Raw genomic sequence first — 22,435 nt, 5'->3', positions numbered from 1 at the left:
GAAATTTGGACTTACCAAATTCGATATTTTGGAGGCTACAACTTGTAGAGGTTGAAGGTGAGGGTTTGATGTATCGGTTTGAGGCTGATTAGAGTTTTGACAAGATTCAAATGGATAATTTTTGCAAGACGGAAATTGCATTTCTCGAAAGGGCTCTGCCTCACATGATACACAGAGAATCCCTACGAAACTACCATTATCATCACAGAATGGTGTACTCGTTGCTGCGACTGGATATAATATCCCTTGCTTGTTCCTGATGGGGAACTGCCCACTCCATTTATATCCCATGGTTATCCTCTCTATGATGTTATGAGCTTCACCAAAATCACTGGGATCCACAAGAAGCTCGAAAATATTCTGATCAAGCGCATCTGTTGCAGAGTACCCATAGACTCGCTCAGCCGATCGATTCCTGTAACAATGGGTGGGTATTCCATAAGCATATAAACAAGAAGCTTAAAACACAAGATCTCAAAGTTCATTCAAACTATAAATCTAGAAAAGATTATCTAACCAGTAAAGTATTAAACCAGTGGGATCAAAGATATGAATAGATTGACCCATGGCTTCCAATATATTCAAGTACTGCTTATCAATAAAACTCATAGGAGGATCTGGTCCACTTCCTCTAAATGATGAGCTAGAATTCGGCCCTCTTCTCCTGACCGGAATAGAATCCTGTTCTTCGCCTCCTTTTCTCCTTCCTAATCTCTGATAAAATAAAACAGAATCAGGATTTCTCTGGTACCCATAACCCAATTTGGATTCAATTCTTCTGGCTTTAGCACCCAAACTGTCGCGATGAAGAATCAAACTTGATATTTCTTCTTTGAGATGAGTATGTGCTGCTTCTAGTTCTTGGATCATTTCCGTCAGTTGTTGTTCTGCTGGTAAGCTGCCCATCTTTTAGAGAGAGAAAATCATACCATCAAAAAATTGAAGTTTGAACATGAGAGAGGGAGATTAATAATGGTGTTAAATTGACAATAAGAAAGAAAGAGGTAAGAAGAAGAAACTGGTACACTGAATCTGTCATGTATTATTTCCATGTTCTTAGTCGTTTCTTTCATAAATATTATGGCGGCAATCAGTTACTCTGTCTTAAAATAAGGAGTCATAAATTCCTTGAGAAAATAGTGACGCTCTAGTCTGGTACTCTTTATTGGAGTAGTACTACTTTTATAATGAAAAAGGCATTCCCGATGTTTGAAGTAAGTTAGGCAAATTAGTCACTCTGAATCTTATACCAAAAACAAATAGTAATAATGAGGGTAAGACGGTAGTATAAAATCCACAGCATTTACTACAAAAAAGAAATGCTACGACAGCGTTTGTTTTTTTCCTAAGTCAAATCTGAAATCTGACTCACACTCTTAATTGACTTGAGTAAGATCTCTGTTCGTTTGTTTTTTACTGACTCGTCTAGATGGCTAATTGGGGTTGATTTCGAGTCCATTTGATTCAGAAAATGAGAAAAGAAAAACACTGTACATGCTTTAGACAAGTGTCCCCAGCCATGTTAAACATAAACTTGAAGAAGGTGGTACAAACAAATCCCATTTTGATATCATAACTTAAAAGATCGAAAAAATCACACCTAGTTGCTTCTCAAGCCTCTCCAGATGCTCCAGGGTGTCTGAGGATAGTTTAGTGAAATAACATTTTCCTATCTTAGCTTTAGAATCCTTCCCCTGCTCATTCTTAGGCCCGAAGTTGCATGGGCATCTAAACTTCTTCACCCACGAAGCATACTCCAACAATTTTGCTAGAGAAGGGATGCACTTATGTGAAGGTCAAGCCTGTGGAATCACAACTCCATGGCCAAAGGTAACTTGGGTTCATGAACTTTCACGGTCCTTAAACTTTGGGAGGAGAAGAAATGTCATGCTTCTTAAAAGTAATGCTATACAAGAATTGTTAGTATTATAGCTATAGATTAGGTTATTAACTCCCTACAAGTGAAGCTTCAGGAGCGAAGTAACATTACCGACCCACGCCATTGACCATGATATACATGAACCTGAGATCATAAATCAGAAACTAAAAATCAGAATACACTTCAGGAGTTGAGAAGAATATTAAAATATACTAATATCAGGCCCAAACTGCACTTGAAATCAGAATACACTTTAAAGTTGAAAGTTGAAACAAATTGAAATGCAGTAATACCTGTTCTGTATATAATCTAAAACTTCAAAAGATTGGAATTCGCAGGAAATCCGTTTTGAGTGATAGAAGGAAACATAAAACAACAGAGAGTTGCATTGATCTGGATACTTAGAAGCACACAACGAAAGCTTACGATAAAAAAGAAAAAGATGCAAGTATGTGACCTTGCCCTTTTTGTTCACCAATATTCAAGTCTTCCCACTGGATTTTGTAATTGAAGGCGTTTTTCCTCATCGGTATCATATAAAGCAATACTACTATTACTACGACTGGTACTGATACTACTGGTACTGCTCATACTAGTTGTGCTGCTGACGTCTGAAGAAGAATACAAGGAATCAGAGGCTTCATTTCCAAACCTCCTACTTTCTGCTTTGCAAATCTCTGACTTTCCCTTGGAAATGGAAATGTTATGCCTACCCGCCAAGTCATTTTCTTGATCATGATTCAAGGAAGGCGTCACATTATTGGTGGTCTTTGTAATTGGCCTATCTCGTCGACTTCCTTTCCATGACCATGATATCCCCTTCTTATTAATCCAAGCCTCTGCATTCGAATTTATGATATTACGGATCCCAAACTTCCCACCATCCTCATCACCAGAAACATCTAAGAGTTTCCCCGTGGACTTTTCCTGAATGGTTGTTTTAGAAGTTACGTTAGGGGGAGGAGTGGCTAGATCTCCTCTAAGCATGCTAGCTCCACTTGAAATAGCATTGTCCCTATGTACTAAGAGAACATATTTTAAGGCGCCTTCATTATAAAAATGGTCATCTATACTCCAGTCCTCACATTCTGCGGTGTTGTCAGTGGCCCTTAGTTTTGCTCGGACTTTGTTGGTAATTCTAGATGCCTGTACATACAACAAACATAATGGAAGCTACATGAACTATGTATGCAAGATTTTTCTTCAATGAACAAAAAAATGTTTCAAAATTTAGACTAACCATATCCGATATTTTGGAGGTCATAACTTGCAAGGGTTGTGAAGAATGAGAAGGAGGTTTTGTTGTCGGATCGGTTTGAAGCGCACTAGCGCTTGGATAGGATTCCAGTGGTAAATGTTTAGAAGATGGGAATAGCATACTCTGAAATGGTTGTGCGTCGCATGTTAAGGAAACCGTCCCTACCAAACTACCATTATCATCATAGAATGGGGCACTCGTTGCGACGACTAGAAAATTCTCCCCGTGCTTGTTCTTGAGAGGAAATTGCCCACTCCAGTTCTTCCCCGAGGTTGTCAGCTCTATTACCTTATAGGCATCACCAGAGTCACTGGGATTTACAAGAAGCTCGACAAGATTCTGACCGATCGCTTCAGTTGCAGAATAACCATAAAGTTTCTCAGCCGCTCGATTCCTGTAACAATGAGTAAGAAATCAACAGAGAATCTCATACTACTTGTTTTTATCCCTAAGTCAGATCTGGAATCTGGCTTGAAATCTGAATTAACTCGATCCTAATTTCAGAATGTTTGTTTAGTCTGATTCTTGTCTATAAGAACCTTATCTGAAATCACCAACCATCATGCACCTGACTAAGACAACTCATATTATGACTACTCACATTCTCCGGAGCAAAAGTCAGACAAAAATTCATTGGAACCCTAACTCTAAAGTCCCAGTTCACCAAAACTCTCAAATCATCCATAAGAGAGAGAATAAATCATCTGCTAAAAATGAAGAACACACCCAAATTCACCAAGAAAAACAAGTACCCATATCAGTAATATCAACTGCGAAAAAGCAAATATAATAATGATAAAACTTACCAATAAGTTATCCGACCACTGAGCTCAAAGATCAGAATAGCTTGACCCATGGATCCCAAGATATTCATGTACTGCTTATTACTAAAATTACTCAATAATGGCGGATCTGGTTTACTTCTTCTTTTAGGGATTGTGGGTTTACACCAACTAATCTCTTCACCTCCTTCGGTCCTTTCTAATCTCTGATGAGATGAAACAGAGTAAGAATTTCTCTGGTACCCATAACTCAATCTGGGTTCAATTTGATTAGTTCGGGAACCCGAACAATCGGTCTGATGAATCAATCTGGAAATTTCTTCTTTGAGATTAGCTTGACCTATTTCTAATTCATGGATCATTTTCAATAGTTGTTCTTCTTCTGGTAACATACCCATCTTTTTTAGTGAGAGAAAATTATACCCAAAGAACTGTTTATGAATTCTGAATCAGAAATGACAAAGCGAAATGAACTTCAACATGTAGGAGATAACTGTGTGTGAATGTCTAGAGTTCTTGAGAGATGGAGAGAGAGAAATATAGCGAGATAAACAAACATACGTGTTGGATAACCATCATGGGGAGGAGTTTCGTGTAGGTGTTTATTCTCGACTGGGTTGCATGGCCGACTGCCCCACTCCATCTTACATGGTGATGGTGGTGTTGTGGGTCATTCAAGCATTGTTATGTACCCTGAGGTAGAGCCGCTGGTCGTCGGGCAACCAACTCAGTCAGAGTCGCTATAGCAGGAAATGTGAAGAGAGCTGGCGGTAAAGAGAAAAATGTCATTTTTTTTAGGGTGTGAAGAACGCGATGAGCAACATCAAGAAGAGTGGAACTCGGAGTCTGCATTAATTGACTTGAATTATTTATAGCAAAGATGATATCCGGTCGTGTGGTCGTGATAGAGGCGTTGGACTATTAATCGACGATAAACGGTCGAGTCCGGTAATGGGGGGCATCGGTTGGTGTAAAATGGAACTTCTTTTCTGGGTCGACCGTGAGATTATAATAGTCTGAAGCGGACCCAACAAATGTTGAGATTTCAATCCCAAAAAAACTATGACGTGGGAAAACGAGGTTCATATACGATTACAATTATGCATGTGACCCCATTTAGCTAATATGTTCGCCTGCAAGTTTTCATCCCGCATGGTATGAGTGAAGCAGATGCCTTTGAAGTTTGAGATGGTTCGTCTGATGTGGCTTTGAGATTGGCAAAGGATGGTGGATTGCGAGTTGCAGAGATGGTCGACCAGGCTTTTGTTGTCACTTTCGATGTGGGGCTCGATTTTTTGATCCACACCCCGAAGGATGACTTTGCATTCACATTTTTCTGAAATCCTGCCTTGGGTTGTGTTTGTGAGGAGCACTCTGAAGCAAGTTTGGGAGTCATAGACTATATAACTAATTCCTGCTAGGTCCATCATACGCGTAAAGGGCGCATCAATGTTGATTTTTCTATAGGGATGAGTCGCCAGATTCCATGAAAGACCATTCGGAGCAACTGTGGCAGATTTAGTGGGCTCCTTCAGAGTCGGGAAGGCTCTAATTCGTAGGATGACCTGCATAGTAGAGACGTCTAGTTTTTTCAAACCGTTTTCACATTTGTCTTTCCAGATGAACGAGAACATTTGAACATACAAACTAGTTTGGTTTTGCTTCTTTATGCTGAAATTTTCGTTCCAGGATACAATCTAATCCTTCACAATGATAATATAGTCAGTATGTATTGAAAAGTAAAACCATATTTTTCTTCAACCGTTTCAATATTATAACAATAAGTACATTTAAAAATATTGTCAATAAATTTGCCAATTCTATTTTTGACTGGAAGACTATCCATACAACATTTCCAAAGGAATAATTGAACCATAACAGTGAATTTTATGTTCCAGATAAAGCGCCAATTTGTTTCGATGTGTTGCAAGGTAGTTTGTGTCTCACAAAGGTGGCGGTACATCGAGCGAACAGTATAACTATCTATTTTGTGAGGGACCACCGAAGAGTGTCCTGCTCTTGTTCCTATAAAGTAATGGTTTTGATATTATAGCAAGTAGTTTCATCTAACTAGTTCGTTCTATAAGTTGTTGCTAATGAGCTTAGAGACCAAAGTAAGATGGGAACAAGGCCGTGTTTGAGGGAGGGATGGGGGGGGGGGGGGGGGGGGCAAGGCATCCGCCCTGGGCCCCCACCTCAAACGGGCCCATTTCAACTTAACTAGTACATCGAATTTTAACCAACCAATTGAAAGAATAAACAAACCGTGTATATGGCCTAACTGTGGTGTGTTTGATTCATGATTCATAAGTCGCAAGTTTGACCTTCACATCTTTCTTCTTTTTTAACTTGTTTTTAACTAGTACAAATCAATGCATTCGTCCTGGCCCCCACCTCAAACGGGTCCATTTCAACTTAACTAGGACATCAAATTTTAACCAACCAATTGAAAGAATAAACAAACCGTGTATATGGCCCAACGGTGGTGTGTTTGATTCATGATTCATAGGTTGCAAGTTTGACCTTCACAACTTCCTTCTTTTTAACTTGTTTTTAACTAGTACAAATCAAAATTCTACGGATTTATAATTTGCTCTAATTCTTATTTGAAGTTAAAACTATCTCAAACTAACTTTAATTTAATAAAATTGGTAGATTGTAATTTTAAGAATAAAATATCGAAGGTTATATCATTATTTTTTGTTTGTTATATCTTCATAGATTTCTAGAAATATTTGAACTTTGGGATAAAGTAATATATATTTTTATTACTCAAAAGAAGAAAGATATCAAGATTAATAATTCTGTAATTATTTTTATAACATTATAATTAATTTTTAAATTGTAACTTCTTAACTTTTCCATTAGTTATTAAGAATAAAATAACAATACGTATTAGGTGATTTCAAAGAAAAATTGTTCAGAGATGATTTCTTACGAGCATAAATTCGTGAAATAGAATTTAATTTGACTATTATTACTAAGAATCTTCCTACTTAGTTGCAATACTGCTTGCATATGAAGGAAACTTGGAAAATAATTGAAGCGATCATCTAGAGACTTCGTGCAACGAGTTTAGTTTCATAAAAAATTTAAATATCTATATTGTTGAATAACTTTGACCTTTTATTTATTGGTATATAAAGTATTTTTTTTTTACTTTACGTTACCATACAAAATGGTCTCATATAAAGTTTGACATCGGACCTTCAAATTCTCAGTTCAGGCTCTGGTGAGGAATTATAGGTGTATAGTTGCCTAGTTTTGTGAGAGGCCCAAGTAAGAGAGGAATTATGGGAGGTTCATAATGGTTGGCATTTATGAACTATGCATGTACCTGTGAGCGTGTGCATTTATGTACATAGTCCATGTTACACAATTTGACAACCATAGAGACCGTGACAACTTCAAGGAACAAACGGCGGCAAAATGCCGTCCCAAATTTGTGAAAGAAAAATAAACAAGGATAGATTACCATGGAAAAAACAGAGCAAATTCAGAACACACAGATCTCTCTCTCTCTCTCTCTCTCTCTCTCTCTCTCTATATATATATATATATAAATATATATATATATATTTATATATATATATATATCTTACATGTTGGTGTTGGAGTTCATGTCGTCATCTCTGGTTCAGAATTCATAAACAGTTCTTTCGAATTTCTGTCACTAAAGAGATGGGCATGTTACTAGAAGAAGAACAACTATTGAAAATGATCCATGAATTAGAAATAGGACAAGCTTATCTCAAAGACGAAATTTCCAGATTGATTCATCAGACTGATTGTTCGGGTTCCCGAACTAATCAAATTGAACCCAGATTGAGTTATGGGTACCAGAGAAATTCTTACTCTGTTTCATCTCATCAGAGATTAGAGAGGATCAAAGGAGGTGGAGAGATTTGTTGGTGCAAACCCACAATCCCTAAAAGAAGAAGTAAACCAGATCCGCCATTATTGAGTAATTTTAGTGATAAGCAGTACATGAATATCTTGGGATCCATGGGTCAAGCTATTCTCATCTTTGAGTTCAGCGGTGGGATAACTTATTGGTAAGTTTTCTCATTATTATATATTGCGCAGTTCATTTTACTGATAGGGTTTCTGTGAATCTGTGAATGTGAGTTGTCTAAGTCAGATTCACCATGGTAACTTCAGTTAAGGTTCTTACGGACAAGAATCAGCCAGTCAGTCGAGTCAGACTAAACAAACATTCTTAAAATTTGAGTAGAGTCAATTCAGATCTCGAGCCAGATTTCAGGTCTGACTTATGATAAAACCAAGTACCACCTTAGTCCTACAAAGTAAGATCAAAATGATAATAATAAATGTGTATAAAGTTCTCCATTGATTTCCTTTTGAATTACTCATTGTTACAGGAATCGAGCGGCGGAGAAACTTTATGGTTATTCTGCAACTGAAGCGATCGGTCAGAATCTTGTCGAGCTTGTAGTGAGTCCCAACGACTCCAGTGATGCTTATAAGTTAATAGAGCTGATAACCTTGGGGAAAAACTGGAACGGGCAATTCCCTGTAAGGAACAAGCGCGGTGAAATTTTTCTAGCGGTTGCAACGAGTGCTCCATTCTACGATGATAATGGTAGTTTGGTAGGGGTTGTTTCCGCATCATGCGAGGCACAACCGTTTCACAGAATGCTTTACCCATCTTCTAAAGATTTACCATTTGAATCCTATCGAAGTGCTACTCCGCTTCAAAGCGATCCGACAACAAAACCTCCTTTTCATTCTTTACAACCTTTGCAAGTTATGACCTCCAAAATATTGGATATGGTTAGTCTAAATACTTTCTTGTTCACTGAAGAAAAATCTTTTATATATAGTTTATTTAGCTTCCAATATATTTCTTGTATGTACAGGCCTCTAGAGTGACAAACAAAGTCCGTGCAAAAGCGAGTGCCACCGAGGACACTGTCCAATGCGAGGGCAGGAGTATAGAGAGTCATTTCTATAATCAAGGTCTCTTAAAAGATGTCCTCTCAATACACAGGGACAATGCTATTTCAAGTGGAGCTAGCATACTTAGAGGAGATTTAGCCACTCCTCCCCCTACTGTAACTTCTAACACTATCATTCAGGAAAAGTCCAGGGGAAAACTCTTGGATGTTTCTGTTGATGAGGATGGTGGGAAGTTTGGGATCCGTAATATCATAAATTCGAAGACAGAGGCTTGGATTCATAACAAGAGGATATCATGGTCATGGAGAGGAAGTCAACCAGATAGCCCGGACCACCAATAATGTGACGCCTTCCTTAAATCATGATCAAGAAAATGACTTGGCGGGTACGCATAAGATATCCAATTTCAAACAAAAAGCGAGAGATATGGAAAGCAGAAGAAAGTAAGAGGTTTGGAAATGAAGCCTCTGATTCTTTGTACTCTTCTTCAAATGTTAGCAACACAACTATTGTCAGCAATGAGTAGTAACAGTAGTAGTAGTGGTACTTGTTAAGTTTGTGGTCATCCAACTCAAAACCAATTGACAATGAGTGGAGAGGACCTAGACATTATATTCTTGATTGCTAGATACCTCTTCTCTCATGTGGGACTATTCTCACAGTACTTTATATGAATCCGATCGGGAAAGACGCCGTCAATTGCGAAATCTAGTGGGGAGATTTGACTACTGCTGAACAAATAGGCAATGACATTTATCTTCTTTTTTTTCGTACTAGTTGCTTTTGTTGTGTGCTTCGAAGTATCTAAATCAATGCAACTATGTGTTTTTTTTATGTTTCCTTGTCTCATTCAATTCCTTTCAACTTTCCAAGTGTATTCTGATTTTTACTGCAGTTTGGGTCTTTTATAAATAGATTGACCCATATATTCTAATATATTCAAGTACTACTTATCAATAAAAGTCATAGGAGGAGGAGCTGGGCCATTTCCTCTAAATGGTGAGCTAGAATTCGACCCCCATCTCCTGACGGAAATGGCGGTCGTTGCTTCGTGTTCTTCGCCTCCTTTTCTCCTTCCTAATCTCTGCTGAGATAAAACAGAATCAAGAGGATTTCTCTGGTACCCATAACCCAATTTGGGTTTAGTTCGACTGGTTCTAGTATCCAAACTGTCTCGATGAAGAATCAAATTTGATATCTCTTCTTTGAGATGACCGTGTGCTGCTTCTAGATTTCTAGTTCTTGGATCATTTCCATTAGTTGTTTGTTCTGAACTTTGTAAGAAATTCTAAGAACTCTATTTTATTTTTCAATCAATGATCATTTAGGTTTATTACAAGTTTATTTATACTAATGAGAAACTAAAGAAGAAGAGAAAGAAAGATTAGAAAAGTAGTTAGTTAACTAAAACAGATTTTAGTTGTAACTAACTAAAGTTAGTTATTCTTGTTGCAGGTTGACTTAGTCAGAAGACTTCCTTGACTCGGTTTGACCAGAGAGCATCTTGACTTGACTATTGGTCTTCTTGGCTTGACTTGACATTGGTCTTCTTAGCTTGACTTGGCATTGGTCTTCTTAGCTTGACTTGACATTGGTCTTCTTGACTAAGTCTTGGTCAGAACATGACCTAGATATAAAAGGCAAAGATTTGCCCTAATTCCTCATTTCGACCTCTCTCTCTTTCTCTGCGAAAACCCTAGATTCACAGCCCCCCTCAAACTCATGGTGAGGAGCTGCGATGAAGCATGAGTTTGCTTCGAAAATAAGAGAAGAGATCAAAAGAAACCCCCTTGGTAAAAATATCAGCGAGTTGCTCCTTCGTTGAGAGATGGTGAATCACCAAAGTTCCATTCGAAACTAGATCTCTGACATAGTGAAAATCGACCTCTATATGCTTCGTTCTAGCATGAAATATCGGATTTGAGGCCAAATATTTCGCACTAATGTTATCACAGTAGAGAAGCAAAGGTTTCTTCAATGAACAACCAAGTTCATCCATGAGGTACGTAATCCAAACCATTTCTGTAGCAGTGTTTGATAAAGCTTTATATTCTGCTTCCGTTGAGGATTTGGCTACTGTTGCTTGCTTTTTCGAGCACCAAGAAATTAGGGTTTTACCCAAGAACACACAATAGCCCCCTGTTGACTTACGAGAATCAGGGCAACCAGCCCAATCCGAGTCTGAATAGGCTGTTAATGTTGTTAAGTCAGTAGGAGAAATCAACAGACCCGAACCCAAAGTCCCTTTTACATATCGCAAGATCTTCTTGACCAATACTAAATGAGTATTTGTTGGTTTGTGCATGAACTGAGCGGCATAATTCACTGCAAAAGAAAGATCAGGACGAGTCAAAGTGAGGTATTGTAAAGCCCCCACTAGACTTCTGTATTCTGTTGGACTTGGTAGCTCTTCCCCATCTGTAAGTGAGATCCTTTTACCATCTGATACTGGTAGTCTTGATGGTTTTGAATTCAATAAGTCTGCTTTTTGAAGTAGTTGAAGTGCATATTTGTTCTGTGTGAGAATGATAGACCCTTGTTGTGAGGAATTAGTTACCTCAATGCCCAGAAAGTAAGCTAATGACCCCAAATCCTTCATTTTGAAAACCAAACTCAACTCCTTGATGAGACAAGATATTTGGGAGTCAGAGCTTCCTGTTAGGATGATATCATCCACATATAATAATAAGATCATGTTGCCTGCACTTGAATGATATACAAACATGGAGTGATCTGTTTTGCTCTTGTGAAAACCATAAGTGTATAGAAAGTGAGCAAATTTGTTGAACCATGCTCTTGGTGCTTGCTTTAGCCCATATAGGGCTTTGTGTAAATGACACACATAAGATTCCTTTCCAGACTGAATAAAACCAGATGGTTGGACCATAAAAACATCTTCATCAAGAGTTCCATGAAGGAAAGCATTTGAGACATCTAACTGCTTGATGTGCCATGATTTAGTAACTGCAATAGTGAGTACTATTCTAATGGTGTTTGATTTGACCACTGGGCTGAAAGTTTCTGCATAATCAACTCCTTCTTGTTGATGAAAACCTTTAGCCACAAGTCTGGCTTTATATCTTTCTATTGTACCATCACTCTTTTGTTTGAGTTTAAAAACCCACTTGCAGCCTAGAACATTCATACTTTGATGATATGGTACTAGTGACCAAGTCTTATTGTCCAAAAGAGCTTGGTATTCATCTTGCATAGCTTTTGTCCATTCAATGTGTTTGGCTGCCTCTTTGTAAGTAGTTGGCTCAGTGGGTAGTTGTAGAATAGACAAATATGCAACATTGATATTGTGAGGTGATGTAAAATGTGCCACAAAATCAGAAGGAAGATTTTTACTTTTGATTATACCATTCATCCCTCTAGTAGTGACCTGTCTAGGCTGTTGGATAGGAACCAAACCAAGCTGAGATGCTGGTGTACTAGTTCTAGGATTAGAAATGCCCATCTCACTTGAAGATTGTGTTCTAGGTACTGAATTGGCTGGTGAACTAGTAGAAATACTAGGTGTCCCTAATTCAGTAGAAGACTGGATAGGAAACATAGAGGGAAAAGGTAATGATATGTGTGGTGATGTTTGCTGATCACTACTAGGCTGGGTTTGAGAGATGAGCATGAATGGAAAACTATGCTCATCAAAAACTACATGCCTAGATATATAAAGTCTCTTGGTAGAAGGATCATAACATCTATAACCCTTATGTTCATTGCTATAACCAAGAAAAACACAAGAGATACTCTTTGGACTGAGTTTATCTTGTCTTAGTATACCTAAATTGGGAAAACAGGCACATCCAAAAATCCTAAATTGAGTATAATCAGGAGGCACATGGAATAGTGACTCATAAGGAGAAATACCTTGAAGAGTCTTTGTGGGTATTCTATTTATGATATAAGCTGCAGTATTGAAAGCATCAAACCAAAGAAATTTTGGTAAATGACAATGAAAAGACATAGTGTTACCTAATTCTGTGATATGTCTGTGCTTTCTTTCTGCCTTGCCATTCTGTTGTGGAGTATATGGACAAGAACACCTGAATATTATGCCATTTGTGTCCAAAAATTTTCTGAATTCTCCATGTTTCAATTCTGGAGCCCCATCAGATTGAAAATATACTATCTTTTCTTTTAATAGATTCTCAGCTGCTGCCTTGAAATGAATAAAACATTTTGTGCTGTCAGATCTAGCTTTCATAGCATATATCCAACTAAACTTGCTGAAATCATCTAGAAAGAGAATATAATACTTTGCTCCATTTGGGGTTGAAACAGGAGCTGGTCCCCATATGTCACAGTGGACCAAGTATAGGGGAGTATTAGTGGTAGTAGTAGACTCCTCAAATGGCAGACATTTGCTCTTGCCTAAGGCACAAGACTTGCACAAAGTCTTCTCATGAGTTGTTGATAATGCTATCTTCTGTTCATTGTGTAGTTGAGTAATAATACCATTATGGGAATGACCCAATCTTGCATGCCATATGTCATATTGAACTGCAGTGAGAGCCATATGAGCTGAGATAATCCTATCTTTCAATATCTTGTTATGAACCTCTATGGGATATAGATTTTGTTTCATAGGACCCTCAGCCAATATCTTCTTTGTGCATAAATCTTTTATAGTATAGCCCCAAGGTAGAAACTCAATTGAGCATGAGTTATCTCTTGTAAACTTTGACACAGATAAGAGGTTCCTTTTGAGATTTGGAACACACAGCACCTTGTTTAGTTCAAAAGAATGAGTGGCAGTAGATAAATCAGAAGACCCAGTGTCAGTAATAGGAAGAAATTTGCCACTACCTACCATGACAGCCTCTGTCCCTTTATAGGTCTGAATTGATTTTAATATAGAAGCACTATGAGTCATATGACTGCTTGCTCCTGTGTCTGCTAACCATGCTGTATTTTGATCAGTTGTAGTTGTAGTAACAACATGACACTCTTCTGCTGTAATATCAGATGACTCACAGTCAAAAAACACATCTTCTGCCATATTTTGAACAATAGCAGTGTGACATTCTTGGAAAATATCCTCATCATTTGAACTATGATAGCCTTGAAACATACTTGAATCATATAATTCTGCATTATTACATTCTAATAAGACTTCATCCTCATAAAGATAAGACTGTGAATCTTGCATATTTGTAGAATTTCCTAAGGGAAGATCTTGTTTATCTTGTTTATCTTGTGATTCAGAGTGGTAGCCCATATGATTCTTGTTTTGTTGATATCTAAAATAACAGACACCTGCTGAATGCCCCCATCTTTTACAAATTCCACAAGGGACTTTTGAGAAATCAAAGTCATCTGCCCTTTTTCCTTTATAGTGTTGATTTGATCCTCCTGAGACTTGAGGGGATGATATATTCTCATCTTTTTTAACCATGGGTTGATTCTTATAATAAGAAGGAGAGGATTTATAACTCTGTCTAGTTTGTTGTTGTTGATTATATCTCCTTACATAATAAGCTTCATGATCAACTTCTCTTGATAATAACCACTGTTCATGTTGTATTAACCTAGACTTTAATTGAGCAAATGTTAAGTGCTCATTGTTTGCCCTCACAGCAATAGTAAATTGATCATAATCCACACTTAACCCTTGAATAGCAATTCTTACTAGTTCTGATTCATTTACTTTGTCATTAACAGATAGTAAAGAATCAGAAATTTGTTTCAATTCCCTGAGATAAACAGATATGGTAGAGTTTCCCTTTTTTATATTTTGCAATTTTTTTCTCAATTGGTCTTTTTGAGATTCAAGGCCTTCATTGTTTGTAAGAACTAGATAATCCCAAATTTCCTTGGCAGTTTGAAGGCCATAAGTATCATAGTAAATAGATTTGGAAAGAGTACTTTTGAGATAAGATTTCACAAAATTCTCTTTACTTCTCCACTGTATAAAATCTGGGTTGATTTGTTCAACTCCATGAATGAAAGTAAGCTGTGGAGGTGCTTCTATTGTGCCAGTGACAAACCCTAGTAACTCATAAGTACTTAGAAGGGTTTCTATTTGATCTTTCCACATAAGAAAGTTAGAATCATCTAACTTTTCAGTTATGAAACTAGTAACTGATGAAATTGGAGGCAGATTACCTGTAATTGAAGTCATTTGATGAAAGCTTGAAGAAAAGCCCGGAAAAACAGTAAGTATAGTTGTATTTTGTTGTAATTTTGATCAAAAACTTTGAAAAAACTTGATTATAATCTTGAATCTTCTGAATTTTGATGTTGAATCTTCTGAATTTTGATGTTGAATTTTCTGAATTTTGATATTGAATGTTGAATTTTCTGAATGTTGAATGTTTTCTTTGTTGCGAGATGATGATGATTGTTATTGAGCTCGAAGAACCCTAGCTTTTGGATCACAAAAGACCTAGACTGATACCATGTAAGAAATTCTAAGAACTCTATTTTATTTTTCAATCAATGATCATTTAGGTTTATTACAAGTTTATTTATACTAATGAGAAACTAAAGAAGAAGAGAAAGAAAGATTAGAAAAGTAGTTAGTTAACTAAAACAGATTTTAGTTGTAACTAACTAAAGTTAGTTATTCTTGTTGCAGGTTGACTTAGTCAGAAGACTTCCTTGACTCGGTTTGACCAGAGAGCATCTTGACTTGACTATTGGTCTTCTTGGCTTGACTTGACATTGGTCTTCTTAGCTTGACTTGGCATTGGTCTTCTTAGCTTGACTTGACATTGGTCTTCTTGACTAAGTCTTGGTCAGAACATGACCTAGATATAAAAGGCAAAGATTTGCCCTAATTCCTCATTTCGACCTCTCTCTCTTTCTCTGCGAAAACCCTAGATTCACAAACTTGAACATGAGGAGAGTATTAATGGTGTTAAATTGACAATAAGAAGGAAAGAGGTAAGAAGAAGAAACTGGTACACTGAATCTACGCTATATTGTTTCCATGTTTCGAACCGGTTCTTTCATAAATGTTATGGCGGCAATCAGTTACTCTGTCTTAAAATAAGGAGCCATAATTCCTTGAGAAAGTTGTGACGCTGAGTCTGGCACTCTTTATCAGTAGTACTTTTATAATAAAAAAGGCATTCCCAATGTTCGAAGTAAGTTAGCAAATTAGTCAGTATAAATTTTATACCGAAAACAAATAATAATGCAGTTGAACACATCTTTGGGGAAATACGTACTAAATGGGCATCGTGCTACAAAAGAAAAAAAGAAAAACTTAGACTTGTAGGTGAGTTGCACGAGGACTGGGGTTCAAAGCTAGATTTATATCAGGGTAAGACGGTAGTACAAAACTCATAGCATTTTCTATTAAAAAAAATGCTACGACAACGTTTGTTTTTCTCTAAGTCAGATCTGAAATCTGACTCCCGCTTTAAATTGACTTAAGTTATATCTCTGTTTGTTTGTTTTTTACCGACTCATCTGGATGACTGAGTCAGGTTGATTTTGCTTCCATTTGATTAAGACAATAAGAAAAAGACACAGTACAAACATAAACTTGAAGAATATGGTACAAACAAAACCATTTTGCTGCATCGGCCCCGCCGAAGAAGAGTGAAATAAAAGAGTTTCATAAACTGTATTCAGTTTCACAACTCAAAAGATCAAAAGAGTCACACCTAGTTGCTTGTGATGCGTCTTAAGATTCTCCGGGGCGTCTGAGGATAGTTTGGTAAAACAAAATTTTCCTAACTTAGCTTTAGCATCCGTCCTTTCCTGCTCATTCTTAGGTCCCAAGTCGCATGCGCATCTATACGACGGAAACTTGTATATGATGGAAAGAGTAGTTAGTTGAGTAGTTTAACAGTCAAGAAAAAAAATGTTGTGGATACGTTGCTTGTGAATGAACTTGTCCATTACACAGTTACACTGTTTCTGCTCGGAAACTTCTTCGCCCACAAAACATACAACAAATTTGCTAGAGAATGGATTCACTTATGTGAAGATCAAGCCTCTGGAATCACAACACCATAGTCTATATGAGCAGAGGTAACTTGGGTTCGTTCCATGGTTATGGTTAAGCGAGTGAATATAATTTATTTTTACAACAGATGGTTGATGCTTCTACTAATGGTCTAGTGGTATGATTCTCTCTTTGGGTACGAGAGCTTTTGGTGCGAAATGTCTAGAGTTCGATTATCGGAATGCCCCCAAAACATTCTCTCTTTTGAGATGAGACAACCTAATAGATTGATAAAGTTTTTCTTGGATTTATATTATGTTTTCCCCATTCTATCTCTGGATTCAAGACTTGAGCTCAACCAAGTTTATGCACTATTATGTTTTTTTTTTTCGCATCGAATGTAGTACCAACCAATTGATCATGAATTTTTTTGGCACGACGTTATCGTAGCTAATAGTTAGTGTACTTTTATGCCGACTGTTGAATTTTTTTTTTGTGTGAGAAGAGGTAGGTATTAGGGCAATACATCTGTAGCCTATTGGTTTTTTTTTCTCGGCCTTTTGGCATTTCAGGGTAGCAGGTAGGGCGGTCTCCTCGGGAGAAAATTAACAACTCTGTTTTCCCTCTGACCTTTTACCCTTCATCGCCGGAGATTAAACCTATCATTTCCCGCCGGTGGTCGGAACCAATTATCTCTCTGAAAATTTCAACCTTCAATGAATTGGTTGAAGAATCACTGCACTTCAATCATCAAAACAAAACAAGCCCACGCTTTTCTCCTTAGAAATCACATCTTTCAGGAAACCTTTGCTTCTACTAAACTCATCTCTTTCCTTGCTCTTTCTCAATCTGGAAATCTCAATTATGCCCATAAAATCTTCAATCAGATTGAAAACCCAGATATATTCTTATGGAATACAATGATTAGAGCTTACTCTAAAAGTTCTTACCCATCTGAATCAATCTCTCTTTACAACTTAATGATACAATCTGGTATTCATCCTGATAATTTCACTTACACTTTTGTTTTAACTGCTTGTGCTAGATCTAAAAAACTAATACAATTTGGTATGAGATTACATTGTCAAACTGTGAAAATTGGGTTTCAATTGGATGTTTTTGTACTTAATTCTTTGATTCAGATGTACTCGAAATCGGGTTGTTATGAAAATGCTTGTAAGCTATTCGACGAAACTCCTAAAAGAGATATTGTAACTTGGAATGCAATAATTGGAGCACATGTTAATGAAGGATTTTATCAGGAAGCTTTTGATTTATTCAAAAAGATGAGAGAAAGTGATAAAATAGAGCCTGATGAAGTTACAATTCTTAATATGGTCTCAGCTTGTACATTATCAGGTAATTTAGAAGAAGGGTTACTTCTTCATTTGTACTCAAAAGAAATTGGTTTTCATCAAAATCTCCATCTTTGTAATGCATTTTTAGATATGTACTGTAAATGTGGTGATTTGGGTTCTGCTCAAATTTTGTTCGAAAGCATGGTGGAACGTGATATTCTTACTTGGACGTCCATGATTTCGGGTTTAGCAAATTCGGGTTTTTTCGTAGAGTCTTTAATTTTGTTTGGGAAAATGCAGTTTGAGAAGATTATACCTGATGGAGTCATACTTGTGAGTGTCATTTCAGCTTGTGCTCAAATAGGAGCTCTTGATCAAGGCAAATATATACATCTTTTAATGCTTAGATACAGAGTCAATCCAGATATTGTATTAGAAACTTCTCTTATCGATATGTATGCTAAGTGTGGTTGCATGGATTTAGCATTACAAGTCTTCAATAAGATGGAAACGAAGAATGTTTTCACCTGGAATTCGGTAATTGGAGGGTTTGCTATGAACGGTCGTGGCTTGGATGCACTGAGGTTTTTCGAGCAGATGAAAATTGAGGGAGTAACACCTGATAGTGTCACGTTTATCGGATTATTATGTGCTTGTGGTCACACGGGATTGATTAATAAAGGTCTGGAGATTTTTAGATTGATGAAGGAAGTTTATGATATCAAACCGAGGATGGAACATTATGGATGTATGGTTGATTTGTTATGTAGAGCTAAGTTGGTAGATGACGCGTTATCATTCATTGAGAATATGCCCATCAAACCTAATGAAGTCGTATGGACAACTCTCATTCTAGGGTTGAATAGGATTGGAATCGGAAGAAACTTTGCTTCAGCGGAGAAGATAGGAAAACGAGTAATAGAAATGGAACCCGATTCTTGTGGACGATATGTACTGCTATCGAACCTTTATGCTGGAAAAAACCAGTGGAGTGAAGCTTCAAAAATAAGGAAAGAGATGAAATTAAGGGGAGTTGAGAAAATCCCAGGATATAGTTGGATTGAGATAAATGGTTCGATACATAAGTTTATTGCAGGTGATTTATCTCATCCTCAAACAGAAAAGATTTATATGATGATGAAAGAGATGAGACGACGAGTGGAACTGGCTGGTGGTCATGAATCCGAAACGGCTGAAGTACTGTTCGATATAGAAGAGGAAGAAAAAGAGAATTCTTTAAGCTTTCATAGTGAGAAGTTAGCTATTGCTTTTGGCTTAATTAGTACTTCCCCTGGTTCTCCAATTAGAATTGTTAAGAATCTTCGTGTTTGTAATGATTGTCATTCTTTTATTAAGGTTATATCGAAGGTTTTTGATCGACAAATAATTGCAAGAGATCGAAGTCGCTTTCACCATTTTACCCGAGGTTCCTGTTCTTGTATGGACTTCTGGTAACGAAGGTAAGGTGGTCTCCTCTTAGGATTTCTTTTCTTTCAACTTGATTAATACCTGTCAAGACTCGAGAGATAGATAAAGAAATAATAACTGTAATTGTACTTTTTTTTTGTAACCCATATCTAAAATTTGATTTGGGATAGATTAACATCTTTGTTAAATCCGTGAATTAGAAACAGGACATGCTCATCTAAAAGAAGAAATTTCCAGATTGATTCATCAGAGAGACTGTTCGGGTACCAAAGCTAATCAAATTGAACCCAGATTGAGTTATGGGTACCAGAGAAATCCTTACTCCGTTTCGTCTCATCAGAGATTAGAAAGGAGCAAAGGAGGTGGAGAGATTAGTTGGTGTAAACCCACAATCCCTAAAAGAAGAAGTAAACCAGATCCGCCATTATTGAGTAATTTTAGTAATAAGCAGTACATGAATATCTTGGGATCCATGGGTCAAGCTATTCTTATCTTTAAGCTCACCGGTGGGATAATACATTGGTGAGTTTTCGCAGTTGATTTTACTGATATGGTTTCCTGTGAATTGTGAGTTGTCTTAGTCAGGTTCACCATCGTAACTTCCGGTAAGGTTCTTACGGACAAGAATCAGCCAGTCAGTCGAGTCAGACTAAACAAACATTCTGAAATTTGATAGAGTCAATTCAGTTCTCGAGCAAGATTTCAGACCTGACTTAGGGATAAAAACAACCACCACCTTTGGATTACTCATTGTTACAGGAAGCGGAGAAACTTTATGGTTATTCTGCAACTGAAGCGATCGGACAGAATCTTGTCGAGCTTGTAGTGAATCCCGACGACTCTAGTGATGCATATAAGTTAATAGAGCTGATAACCTTGGGGAAGAACTGGAGCGGGCAATTCCCTGTCAGGAACAAGTGCAGGGAATTTTTTCTAGTGTTGTAACAAGTGCTCCATTTTACGATGATAATGGTAGTTTGGTAGGGGTTGTTTCCGTATCATGCGAGGCACAACCGTTTCAGAGAATGCTTTACCCATCTTCTAAAAATTTACCATTTGAATCCTATCCAAGTGCTACTCCACTTCAAAGCGATCCGACAACAAAACCTCCTTTTCATTCTTTAGAACCTTTGCAAGTTATGACCTCCAAGATATTGGATATGGTTAGTTCAAATTTTAAATACTTGGTCATTGAAAAAAAATCTTGCATATATAGTTTATTTAGCTTCCAATATGTTTTTTGTATGTACAGGCCTCCAGAGTGACCAACAAAGTCCCTGCTGCATATATAGTTTATTTAGCTTCCAATATGTTTTTTGTATGTACAGGCCTCCAGACTGACCAATATGTTTTTTGTATGTACAGGCCTCCAGACTGACCAATGCGAGGACTGGAATATAGAGAGTCATTTCTATAATCAAGGACTCTTCAAAGATGTTCTCTCGATACATAGGGACAATGCTATTTCAAGTGGAGCTAGCATACTTATAGGAGATTTAGTCACTCCTCCCGGCTCCCCCTAATGTAACTTCTAACACTACCATTCGGGAAAAGTCCATGGGAAAACTCTTTCATGTTTCTGGTGATGAGGATGGTGAGAAGTTTGGGATCCGTAATATCATAAATTTGAAGACAGAGGCTTGGTTCATAACAAGGTGATATCATGGGCATGGAAAGGAAGTCAACCAGATACCCCGATAACAAGGACCACCAATAATGTGACGCCTTCCTTACATCATGATCAAGAAAATGACTTGGCGGGTACGTATAAGGTATCCAAATTCCAAACCAAAAGAGAGAGATTTGGAAAGCAGAAAGTAAGAGGTTTGGAAATGAAGCCTCTGATTCCTTGTACTCTTCTTCATATGTTAGCAGCACAACTATTGTCAGCAGTAAGAGTAGTAGCAGCAGTAGTAGTAGTAGTGGTACTTCATATGAATCCGATGAGGAAAGACGCCGTCAATTGCGAAATCTAGTGGGAAGATTTGACTACTGGTGAACAAATAGGGCAAGGTCATTTATCTTTTTTTTTTTCGTACTAGTTGCTTTTGTTGTGTGCTTCAAAGTATCTAAATCACTGCAACTATGTGTTTTTTATATTACTCTTGTCTTAAAATAAGGAGCCATAAATTCCTTCAGAAAAGCTGTGACGATCTGAGTCTGGTACTCTTTATTAGTACTACTTTTATAGTATTAAAAAAGGCATTCCCAATAATGTTAAAAGTAAAGTTAGCAAATTAGTCACTATAAATCTTAAACGAAAAACAAATAGTAATGCAGTTTGAAAGAGTGATGCATCTTTGGAGAAATCCGTACTAAATGGCCATGGAGCTACAATAGAAAACAAAAATTTAGGCTTGTCGGTGAGTTGCACAGTACAGGAGATCGAAGGTAGATTTACCTTTGGGGGTGGGTAAGACGGTAGTATAAAATTCATAGCATTTTCTATTAAAAAAATGCTACGACAGCGTTTGTTTTTTATCTGAGTCAGATTGATTTTGCATCCATTCGATTGAGACAACGAGAAAAAGACACAATACACACATAAACTTTAAGAATATGGTACAAACAAAACTGTTTTGATGCATCAGCCCCCTGGAGAAGAAGAGTGAAATAAAAGAGTTCCGGAAACTGTATTCAATTTCATAACGGGATTCATGATTTCATGAATCCAAGTAATATTTTTTCGTTTGTTTCACAACACAACTTGGAATTATCAATAAAAGGGTCTTTCTATTCGCTTCGATCACGTTGCTAATATACTCCGCTAAAGTGCTATAAGTGTGCAGGAAAACCTTTCGAATTACGTTAATGAATTTTGTCTAACAGACTCTATTGCCTTTCCAACAAAAAAAAAAAAAAGAAAAAGACTCTATGGCCACTTTAAAACTAGATATAAGGACAAAATAGTCAATATCAACAATGGGTTGGGGCGGTGGGCACTTGTGCTTCCTGTTTATAACGGTAATA

The 22,435-nt window shown here is 37.2% G+C and overlaps 3 protein-coding genes across 32 annotated transcripts in view; 2 read left to right on the top strand and 1 right to left on the bottom strand.

Moving 5' to 3' along the window:
* Nucleotides 1-22,435, bottom strand: part of LOC147551444 (uncharacterized) — a 39,148-nt gene that overhangs the window by 4,036 nt on the left and 12,677 nt on the right. For 5 of the 21 annotated variants that reach the window (XR_015236878.1, XR_015236879.1, XR_015236876.1 and 2 more), the window contains exons 1-4: nt 2,173-2,594; nt 1,601-2,023; nt 518-906; nt 16-415 (exon numbers count right to left, since the gene is read on the bottom strand). Coding sequence is in view for 9 of the 21 variants with exons in the window: in XM_086665849.1 (XP_086521975.1) it covers nt 16-415; nt 518-906 (789 nt within the window). In the remaining 12 variants the exon portion in view is untranslated. Of the gene's footprint in view, nt 1-15; nt 416-517; nt 907-1,219; nt 3,026-3,119; nt 3,532-3,943; nt 4,566-22,435 lie in introns of those variants that run through there. The other 16 variants (XR_015236874.1, XR_015236873.1, XM_086665847.1 and 13 more) reach the window with 16 other exon arrangements.
* Nucleotides 7,619-9,276, top strand: LOC147551447 (uncharacterized). The gene is made up of 3 exons (XM_086665854.1): nt 7,619-7,974; nt 8,302-8,713; nt 8,800-9,276. The coding sequence occupies exons 1-3, from the start codon at nt 7,637-7,639 to the stop codon at nt 9,178-9,180; spliced, it is 1,131 nt and encodes a 376-aa protein (XP_086521980.1). The 5' UTR covers nt 7,619-7,636; the 3' UTR covers nt 9,181-9,276.
* LOC147551446 (pentatricopeptide repeat-containing protein At1g08070, chloroplastic-like) lies at nt 16,304-21,608 on the top strand. 10 transcript variants are annotated; one of them, XR_015236870.1, is made up of 6 exons: nt 16,383-16,448; nt 17,190-19,286; nt 19,394-19,497; nt 19,666-19,987; nt 20,225-20,628; nt 20,794-21,608. XR_015236870.1 is itself a non-coding variant. In XM_086665841.1 (3 exons), the coding sequence occupies exon 2, from the start codon at nt 17,456-17,458 to the stop codon at nt 19,490-19,492; it is 2,037 nt and encodes a 678-aa protein (XP_086521967.1). In that variant the 5' UTR covers nt 16,304-16,448; nt 17,190-17,455; the 3' UTR covers nt 19,493-19,497; nt 20,831-21,608. The 10 variants fall into 10 exon arrangements, 1 of the variants encoding a protein (XP_086521967.1); XR_015236871.1 differs by having other exon boundaries at nt 16,428-16,448; nt 19,672-19,987; XR_015236872.1 differs by lacking the exon at nt 16,383-16,448 and having other exon boundaries at nt 17,011-17,269; nt 17,317-19,286.

This window comes from Eschscholzia californica, unplaced genomic scaffold (genome assembly GCF_041429995.1).
Source record: "Eschscholzia californica isolate CP2 unplaced genomic scaffold, dmEscCali1.0.p SCAF_3, whole genome shotgun sequence".
Lineage (NCBI taxonomy): Eukaryota > Viridiplantae > Streptophyta > Magnoliopsida > Ranunculales > Papaveraceae > Eschscholzia > Eschscholzia californica.
The sequence above is the reverse complement of the archived record's forward strand: the minus strand, read 5'-3'. Positions and strand labels throughout refer to the sequence as shown.

What these genes read in the sequence shown, in the direction of transcription:
- LOC147551447 (XM_086665854.1), top strand. Translation starts at nt 7,637, where the DNA reads ATGATCCATGAATTAGAAATAGGACAAGCTTATCTCAAAGACGAAATT. An exon ending in AGCGGTGGGATAACTTATTG is followed by an intron (nt 7,975 to 8,301) that starts GTAAGTTTTCTC and finishes TCATTGTTACAG; the next exon opens with GAATCGAGCGGCGGAGAAAC. An exon ending in CCTCCAAAATATTGGATATG is followed by an intron (nt 8,714 to 8,799) that starts GTTAGTCTAAAT and finishes TTGTATGTACAG; the next exon opens with GCCTCTAGAGTGACAAACAA.
- LOC147551446 (XM_086665841.1), top strand. Translation starts at nt 17,456, where the DNA reads ATGAATTGGTTGAAGAATCACTGCACTTCAATCATCAAAACAAAACAA.